Raw genomic sequence first — 9,660 nt, 5'->3', positions numbered from 1 at the left:
TACGTAAATTTTTCATTTTCCTGCATGTGTGTGGAGAAAACAAAACAAAATTGGGAGAACACAAAAAGAAAGCAAAATCCTGGGTGTTGATATGTCAGGTTAAACATTTTGAGTTTTTACTCCCAATGTGTAATCTTAATTCCACCCTGTAAAGAGTGATTCATTTAAGCTCTGCCCATTGTGATTTCAAAGCTGGGGGCAGAGTCTCCCATCATCCCCTTGGGTAAAGTGTTTAGTTGTGTTTGGATGTTGCATGTGGTACAGTGATCCTGCTGGGGTTCTTTTGGTCATGTTTCTGGTGGATTGGTGGAACTTCACTCATGATGCACATTTGCACCATGAGTGAAGTTATCCGCTGAGTTAATTCCTGCCTGTGACTTTAGGTGTTCCTAAAGGATGCACAGTGCATATTCTCCATCAGTATGCATTGCCGTGAGATGAGGTTGACTATCTGTTTTGTATTTACTAGAGTAGACCCATCTTGCCACAGATTTTCTAGACTTACAGCAGCTCTGTCATATTGAAAAATATTCAACACTTTCAGAAGTGTAGTTTATGTAGTGTGGACCAATATAAGCACTTTAAATTGTTACATTTAACACTATATGAGTTTATTTAACACTGTCAATTTTGCTGTGTTTTTACTTTTATTTATTTTGCTGTTTTTACTTTTATTATAGAGGTGTGACTTTACCTAAACACCCTGGTTGAAGATCTAGTCTCTTGTTGTTACAGCCATTAAGAAAGCTCATATTTTACAGTACAACTCCTCAGTAGCTACTCAGAGTAAATTCTAAATTAGACACTTTTTACTTTTACTTAAGTAGAATTTTAAGACCAGTACTTTTACGTAAGTAAATTTTATAAATAGTAACTACTTTTGCTTGAGTACAATGGTTGTGTACTTTTTTTTCCACCTCTGGCAATTTGCACCAGGTCAAAGCGACAGAAGGATGATAGAGGGATGGAGGTAACTACAGAGAAGAGCTAGGGGGATTTAACATCACTCACATGCTGCACTCGATCATTCCCTCTTTTGTGAGCAGGACAATGAGAGCCAGGGGTACAGGGCTTAAAAAGGATAGAGTCACTGTCAGAGCCAGCAGCCCTGCAGAGACACCAGCCAACACAGAGGTATCAGAAAAAATTAACTTACACTAAACCATCTTTTTAATGTTCATGTAGAACTATGTTTTTTTCATTTTTTTACCTTTGTTGTGAAAGATTTCTACCACTGAAAACTGGCCCTTGGGCACAGATTTTTGCAGATTTTGTTTTACAAAATAGTGAGCAACGTCAGGAAGCAAACTAAATCTACAATGTAAATTTCTACTTTGGATGTCATTTTGGTGTTTGGGTGCTATTTAAGGCTGATACGTGAGTGCTGGTTTTAAACTGTGTATGAGTAAATCATTGCTTTTCTGGCTGTGTGACAGAGAGAAACACTGCTGACAGTTCAATTGCTCAGTACTGACAGATTCATTTGTGGTGCATAGAGGGGAATTAGCAGTGAACAATGACTCTGAACTGCCTGATAGGCATGCTTATTGTCATACAGCTGTTTCGTTCAAGTGCTTTGCTGGGCAATGACCAATTTTGACCTTGCCACTGAAGAGTGAACCTTTTTTTTAATGTGTGTAACAGATTTCAGATCTCTGTCTTCTGGTTATCTTTTAGAATTTGAAAAGATGATTTGATTTTAATATGTTTAAAGTGGAAAAGATTGTTTCTTTGGGGGGTTTTGTAGTTTTTGTCCATCCTTGAGAAATCCTCTTTTGTCTGCTCTGAAACCAAAGTGTTCACGTAGAGGCACTTTCGGCAATCTCAGGTGAGTAAGTAGATAAGTAGTCAAAAGTTGGCAAGCAGGTCAGTGGAGCAATCATGGGGACCTCCCAAAACAGATTTTTGAATGAGACATTGGATTTCTATGAGGAAGAATGGTTAAAACGTGTTGTTATTTTGTGAAATGTTGACCTTTGTTAGCTTTAGCGATGTCTCTCAAGAATGTTTTTTAAACATCTGTGATAAAGTTATGGTTATGTGGTGCCGATATTCAGTATAATGGCACTCTCTAGCATGGGATATTGCTTTTATACATCACTTTTACAAGAAGAATACAATGGTAAGCATGGACTAGCCAGAGCATATTTATACTATAGTAATAATTAATCTCTCTCCAAGGATACAATACTTCTGAGTCCTAACTGAACTGCTAAACTTGTGCTGTTGTACTCTGTATCTGCAATCATTGAGTGTCTCTCGACCAATCAAATAGTTGTTCTGTCTCTCTTGTACAGTTGCTGAATGATTAGACGGACAGCTTTTTCCCTGTCTTCTCCACGATGCTGTATACCCTAGCAGGAGGAGGCACACTCTGCGGTGTGGCTGCCCTCGTGCTACTTATCGTCTCTACAGCAACAGACTTCTGGATGCAGTATCGATACTCGGGTAGCTCAGCCAATCAGGGGCTTTGGAGGTTCTGCATCAACCACAAATGCCACGCCCACACCATAACTGTAGGTGAGTGTTTCAGAGAAAAAATATGGACGAAAATAAGGTAACGAAACTAAATTAACGATCCAAAATTTTTTCAATAATGTAGGCACTTTACACATTCGGAGTTTACTGAGGAAACACTGTAAAATATTTTTCAGCACAAATTACAGTAGCTTATAATGGAAGCCCATTTCTGCGACTTACAGGTACAACTCAAAAAATTTGAATATCATGAAAAGTTCAATATTTTTTGTCACTCATTTCTGAAAGTGAAACCAATATATTATATAGACTGATAGAGTGAAATATTTCAAGCCTTTATTTCTTGAAATGTTGATGATTATGGCTTACAGATAAGAAAACCCAAAATTCAGGGACTCAAAAAATTAGAATATTGTGATAAAGTTCAATATTGGAAAGTCATGGTGTCACACCCTAATCAGCTAATGAATTCCAAACACCTGCAAAGGTTTCCTGAGCCTTTTAATGGTCTCTCGGTCTGGGTCAGTAGGCTACACAATTATGAGGAAGACTGCAGACTTGACAGATGTCCAGAAGACAGTCACTGACACCCTCCACAAGGAGGGTAAGCCACAAAAAGTCATTGCTAAAGAAGCTGGTTGTTCACAGAGTGCTGTATCCAAGCATATTCATAGAAAGTTGAGTGGAAGGAAAAAGTGTGGTAGGAAAAGGTGCACCAGCATAAGGGATAACCGCAGCCTTGAGAGGCTTGTCAAGCCAAATCCATTCAAGAATTTGGGGGAGCTCCAAAAGGAGTGGACTGAGGCACAGACCAATAGACATGGGCTACAAATGTGGCATTCCTCGTGTCAAGCCACTCCTGAACTAGAGACGTCAGAAGTGTCTCACCTGGGCGGTGGAGAAAAAGAACTGGACTGTTGCTCAGTGGTCCAAAGTCCTCTTTTCAGGTGAAAGAAAATTTTGCATATCATTTGGAAATCAAGGTCCCAGAGTCTGGAGGAAGAGTGGAGAGGCACAGAATCCATGTTGTTTGAAGTCGAGTGTGAAGTTTCCACAGTCAGTGATGATTTGGGCTGCCATGGCATCTGCTGGTGTTGGTTCTCTGTGTTTTCTGAAGTCCACAGACAACGCAGCCATCTACCAGGACATTTTAGAGCACTTCATACTTCCTTCTGCTGACAAGCTTTATGGAGATGCTGATTTCCTTTTCCAGCAGGACTTGGCACCTGCCCACACTGCCAAAGGTACCAAAAGCTGGTTCAATGACCATGGTGTTACTGTGCTTGATTGGCCAGCAAACTGGCCTGACCTGAACCCCATAGAGAATCTATGGGGTATTATCAAGAGAAAGATGAGAGACACCAGACCCAACAATGCAGATGACCTGAAGGCAGCTTCCATTACACCTGAGCAGTGCCACAGGCTGATCGCCTCCATGCCACGCTGTACTGATGCAATAATTCATGCAAAAAGAGGCCCAACCAAGTATTGACTGCATAGAAATGAACATACATTTCAGAAGCCTTACATTTCTATTTAAAATGTCCTTTTTTTTAATTGATCTTATGTAATATTCTAATTTCTTGAGACACAAAATTTTGGGTTTTCTTATCTGTAACCCATAATCATCAACATTTCAAGAAATAAAGGCTTGAAATACTTAACTTTATGTGTAACAAGTCTATATAATGTATGGGTTTCACTTTCAGAAATGAGTGAAAAAAAATATTGAACTTTTTCATGATATTCAAATTTTTTGAGATGTACCTGTATGAAGAAAAAACAGTGAAAGTTTGAAAGTGTGTGTGTGTGGGGGGGGGGGGGATAACTTTATGCTTTTGACTTTATCTCCTAAATATGACTTTTTATCTCCAAATTTTGACATTTCTCTGAAAATGTCAACTTTTTATTAAATTGTACCTTTTTATCGCATTATTGCAGCTTTTAATATTCTGAGTTTGAATTTATCTCATAATTTTTACCTTTTATACATTATAATTTCACTTTTTCTAAGTATTTTGAATTTCTACCTCGAAACTTTGGCTATATCTCATAATTTTGACTTTTTTTTTGTAATTTTGACTCTATCGCATAATTGATTTTGATGTTTTTAATTTAAAATTTTGTAGAATTGCCTGACTTAATTTTTTTCTTTTTTAAGAAGCTGAAATGGGTTTCCATAGCCCGTCATAGCTTCATTGATATTGTCCAAACAGTGCTCAAAGACAATCCAAAAAGAAATGTTACAATATAGAAATACAGCTGACAAACTCAGTCCTAAAAGTAAGTGATGTGTATGTGGTACTGACCTCTTCTCTGTCCGTCTGTCCAGCCTTCTGGGATGCCACTCGGGCCTTCATGTTGCTGGCTGTGCTGAGCTGCTTTGCTGGTGTTGTTCTCGGCCTGAGCGCCTTCACTAACGGCACCAAGAACAGGAGGGTCCGTACAGGAGGCATCGCCCTAGTCCTGTCTGGTATGAGCAAACACACTTCCCCCCAGTGGTTAAAAAGCAAAGTATTGAACACAATAGTCAGTAAAATATGTGTTTGCCATCATCAGTGGAAAGAGGCTTCAGGATGGAATCTGGTATTGTTTTTGATGAATAATTGTAAATTAGTGCAAAAATAATTTAAAGCCTATTGTGACAGCTTAATTGTGCTTGAAATTATAAAAAATTATATTTTTGGAAGTGTATTTTTACAGTTTCATCTTAACCTCCTGTCAGGTTTTCTTGCTCTGCTGGCTTTGGCCATTTACACCGGAGTGACCGTCACATTCTTTGGCAAACGCTTCTTGGACTGGCGCTTTTCCTGGTCCTATATTATCGGCTGGGTGGCCATCATTCTGGCCTTTGCAGCAGGTATTTAAAGTTTTCATATATTTCATTAATTTCTTGGGGAAAAAAGGTTGATTTAACTACAAAAGCTGTGTGTCTTGAAACATTGTATGTCCTGTCTTTGGTAAGAAACCAGATCAGTAAATTGATCTCAACACTTTGATGCATGCAAACACACACATTTTGAATTTGACTTTAAACACTTCTATGGTTATTCAAGGTTCATAAAAACAGTTTTGGATTCATGCAAATCAGTTTTTTGTTAATTTAATTAAACTATCAATCATACTTTAGTTTGATTTTTTGATTCCTATAAAGCCAAATCACAGTTTACAGGTAATCAAAAAGATTGAGTGTCCCCATAGGATTTCACAAATTGTGACACAGATGTGATTTCTCATGAATATTTTCACTGATTTCAAAAATAAAAATGGATGCACCAAAGATAATCTTACTAGACTGATGCAACTTTTGATTTAAAAAATTCTATTTTATGGCTTATTTTATTGTCAGATTTTGTTAAAAGTGTACATATCAAATAAAATGCAGTAGGTATTAAAGGTGAATTATCATTCTTTGCAATTTAATTTAATTTAATTTAATTTAAGACACAATGTGCAATCTGCTATAAATCAAAAGCAAGCACAAGTGGATGCTGGCATGTTTGCTCATTTTTTTTCCTACCAATTAAATGTTCACCGATAACTGTTCAATCAAGAAATGTTATACAGAATAATGCCATTTTTGGTACACTTTTAGAGAAAGTAAAGAGAGGGTGGATAAAAAGTTTAAACTTGAAACATGGAAATGTCAAATGTAACAAATATGTTGGGTGATATGATCACCCAAAAATGTAACAATATGAAACTAAACTCATGTGTGGGCAATGTGCAATTCATTTCTTCCTTTTTTTCTTTTGGAAAAATATATTAGAAGTTTTTATAGGAACTCCAGAAAAATAAAAAAGAAGAATAAAAAGACTTCAAAAGTTTTCTGTCTATTAATTGTTGTTTCAGGCCTTATAGTTGTATTGATACAAAGTTCAATAATTTGACCATATTTTTTTTATTAAAGACTGCCGTGTTCCTTACTTCCTGAAAACCAAACAACCAAATACATATGACCTTGATGCTTTCTTCAGGTGTGTTTCAGCTCTGTGCTTACCAGCGGACCACAGCAGAACCTTCTTCTTCAAACAACCCTGACAGCTGAATGCACTGAAGATGAGGATTCACTCAAAAACTGTTGCCACATGTTTCGCTGCTGCTTTTGAGTATCTAGAATGGAATAAATAGAAATCATGGAATCTAGTTTGGTTTGAGTTAGTGTTTTTTACCCTATCATCACAAAACAACTCACCTTTATTTTTTCTTAATCAGCTTATGTTACAATAAAAATGACAAGTTCTACAAGTTTTACAAGTTGGCATGAATGAAATGTGAGAAACTAGGAAACATGAATAAAAGTTACATTTTAAACTCCAGTCATTTTAACCCCAAGATTTAAATGATGGTGGTTCAAATAAACACAGATGTTTTCTCATTTCTTTGGGTATGGTGTGCATCGGGAATGAGGCCTCAAATCAAGATTTAAATGTCCTTTCTGAATCATGTCAATTTCTTTACAGCTGAGTGTAGGTACTGAAATTCTCCACTAGGTGGTGCTACATGCTGCACAGAAGAAACCCTATACAACCGCACTGCTGGGACCAATCTCCTTTGGCTTTCCTATCTGGTCGTTTATATATATATATATATATATATATATATATATTTATATTTTTTTTTTTTTTTTTTTTTTTTTGGGGGGGGGGTAATTGTCCAGAATGTCCAGTTAAGTTCAAGTAATTTGTTTAAAAGTTTGAGAGAATTTGCTGTTAAGTGCTCACAAATATTCATTGAAATTTTAATGACTGGGTTAGGATTTTATGGGGAATTTGCTGGGAAGTTTCCAAGTTTTTTTTTTTTTTTTTTTTTTTTTTTTTGAAGGAAATATAGCAAATATGTTTACATATATTCGTGAGTTTCCTTGGAAGTTTTGGGGGAAATTTGTTTGGATTCATTTTTTCCCCCCATTTTCATGGGAATGGGGAAATTATTTTGAAATTTTCAAGCACTGTCATGTAGCTGTACGAAATGTGTTGTGATTTTTAATAATTTGATGAGAATATTTTGGGACAATTTGCTTTGATATTTATCCATTTATTTATTTTTTGTATTTTCATGGAAATTTAGGTAATCTACTTGTATTTTGGGGGGGAATCTGACTGGGGAGGTGATCATTTGAAATTTTCAAGAATTTTCATGGAAATATCAGAGAAATCATTTGGATGTTTAGGGGAATTTTTCATCATTTTAATTTGGAGGATATATTGTATTTGTTTGGATTCACATGAAAAAAATAGAAATTTGCGTGTACATTTGGGAGAAAAATTTATTGGAATGTTAAGGGTTTATGAAAATGTTTCACTGAAACATTTGGGAAATAATTAAAAAAATTGTGGGTACTTTTAATTATAGACTTTTAATTTTAATTATAGACTCTGCAGATATCATTTTAGGTAAAAATGAATTCCTGTTCAAACATTTAGATTTCTGGGAGCCAATTTCTTCTAATTGATTGAGGATGCATCTGTATACCAAACAGTGCCAGGATGGGGATTAATGTGCATTTAAGGACTGCAGGCTCTGTATACGTTTCAATTCAGTTCAATTCAATTAAAAAAAACTTAATTTGTCCTCAGGGGGCAATTAAAGGCTGTCCTACTAGCTCTAAACCAGCACCCATAATTTGAATTTGATTAAAACTTTGTCAGCGTATTAGCAAAGAGGCTGTCCACCTACTTGGAGAAGAATAAGTACGTTGACACATCCGTGCAGAGAGCTGGCATTCCTGGGTTCTCTGGTGTGCTTGGAGCACACCAGATCCAAGCTGCAAAGAGGGAGAAAAGAGACCTACATGTCATCTTCCTTGACCTGGCCAATGCCTTTGGTTCAGTTCCCCATAACCTCCTCTGGGAATCCTTCAACTTCTTCCACGTACCATCATCCATTACTGCCCTTAAAAGCCTACTTCCAAGACCTGCAGCTGTTCTTCACAACAGCCAGCTTCACTACATCTTGGCAGCGCTTGGAGGTGGGCATCATGGCTGGCTGTACAATCTCACCTCTGGCCTTCACAATGGCCATGGAGGTCATCATCAGGGCCTCTAGATGGGTGGTAGGTGGTGAGCGAACTAAGAACGGACACCGCCTCCCACCCATCTGAGCATACATGGATGACATGACCACACTGACCACCACTGCAGCATGCACCAGGCGGCTACTTGGAAAGTTGCAGGCGAACATCAAGTGGGCCAGGATGCAAATAAAGCTGAACAAATCACAAAGCATCTCAATAGTCAAGGGAGAGCTTAAAGACGTGAAGTTCTGCATTGGTGACGACCCCATGCCAACAGTGTCAGAACAGCCTGTCAAAAGCCTGGGGAGATGGTACAACGCAAATCTCAGCGACAAAGATCAAGTGCAGCAATTAAGGCAGGACATCACCAACGGTCTCAAGAAAATCAACAAGACCCTATACTGCCTGAGAAACTCAAGCTCTGGTGCCTCCAATTCAGACTCCTCCCCTCGATAATGTGGCCACTCACCATCTACAAGGTCCCATTAACAACAGTGGAGAAGATGGAACGAACCATGACTTCATACATGAAGAAATATCTCAGAGTCCCACGATGTCTTTCCAACATCAGTCTCTACAGCAAAGGGGTCCTTGAACTACCTCTCGCAAGCCTAACTGAAGAGTACAAGTGCTCCAAAGTCAGACTCCAGATGACTTTGAAGGACTCCAGAGATCAGACCATCAGTAATGCTGCACCGCCCCTGGTAACAGGGTGGAAATGGACACCATCTGACGCAGTGCAGCAAGCTACAGCAGCCCTGAGGCACAGAGACATCGTGGGTCATGTACAGCTCAGAGGAGGTACGCTGACTAGAGGAAACTGCAAAGGCTTTCTCGCTTGTTAAGCAGGGGCAGTGGATGCGGTGGGAAGGCCTGCAGAAGAGGAACCTCAGCCGGAGGGAGCTTTGGGAAATGGAGGCAAGCAACATCAGCTTTATCATCAGAACCACCTACGATGTGCTCCCATAACCAAAGAACCTCCACCAGTGGTATGGTGAAGATCCGACCTGCGCCCTCTGCCCAAGTCCAGCATCTCTCAAGCGCATGATGGCCGGTTGCAAGACTAACCTCACACAAGGCCGCTACACCTGGTGGCACAACCAGGTCCTCAAGAGCCTGGCAGCAGCACTTGAGATCAGGGGGAGTACAGCTAACTCCCTGCCCCT

At 38.6% G+C, this 9,660-nt stretch overlaps 1 protein-coding gene across 1 annotated transcript; it reads left to right on the top strand.

The window, feature by feature from the left end:
• The first annotated feature begins 2,342 nt into the window (after nucleotides 1-2,342).
• On the top strand, nucleotides 2,343-6,526 carry lim2.2 (lens intrinsic membrane protein 2.2). The gene is made up of 4 exons (XM_041791553.1): nucleotides 2,343-2,520; nucleotides 4,811-4,951; nucleotides 5,204-5,338; nucleotides 6,456-6,526. The coding sequence occupies exons 1-4, from the start codon at nucleotides 2,343-2,345 to the stop codon at nucleotides 6,524-6,526; spliced, it is 525 nt and encodes a 174-aa protein (XP_041647487.1).
• Nucleotides 6,527-9,660: the final 3,134 nt, after the last annotated feature.

This window comes from Cheilinus undulatus, linkage group 7 (assembly GCF_018320785.1).
Source record: "Cheilinus undulatus linkage group 7, ASM1832078v1, whole genome shotgun sequence".
Lineage (NCBI taxonomy): Eukaryota > Metazoa > Chordata > Actinopteri > Labriformes > Labridae > Cheilinus > Cheilinus undulatus.
This window is presented reverse-complemented; position numbering and strand designations above follow the sequence as displayed.

Bases quoted from the DNA above. Each gene is read 5' to 3' on its own strand.
- lim2.2 (XM_041791553.1), top strand. From the start codon at position 2,343: ATGCTGTATACCCTAGCAGGAGGAGGCACACTCTGCGGTGTGGCTGCC. The intron at 4,952-5,203 runs GTATGAGCAAAC...ACCTCCTGTCAG, and splicing joins CATCGCCCTAGTCCTGTCTG to GTTTTCTTGCTCTGCTGGCT. The intron at 5,339-6,455 runs GTATTTAAAGTT...TGCTTTCTTCAG, and splicing joins CATTCTGGCCTTTGCAGCAG to GTGTGTTTCAGCTCTGTGCT.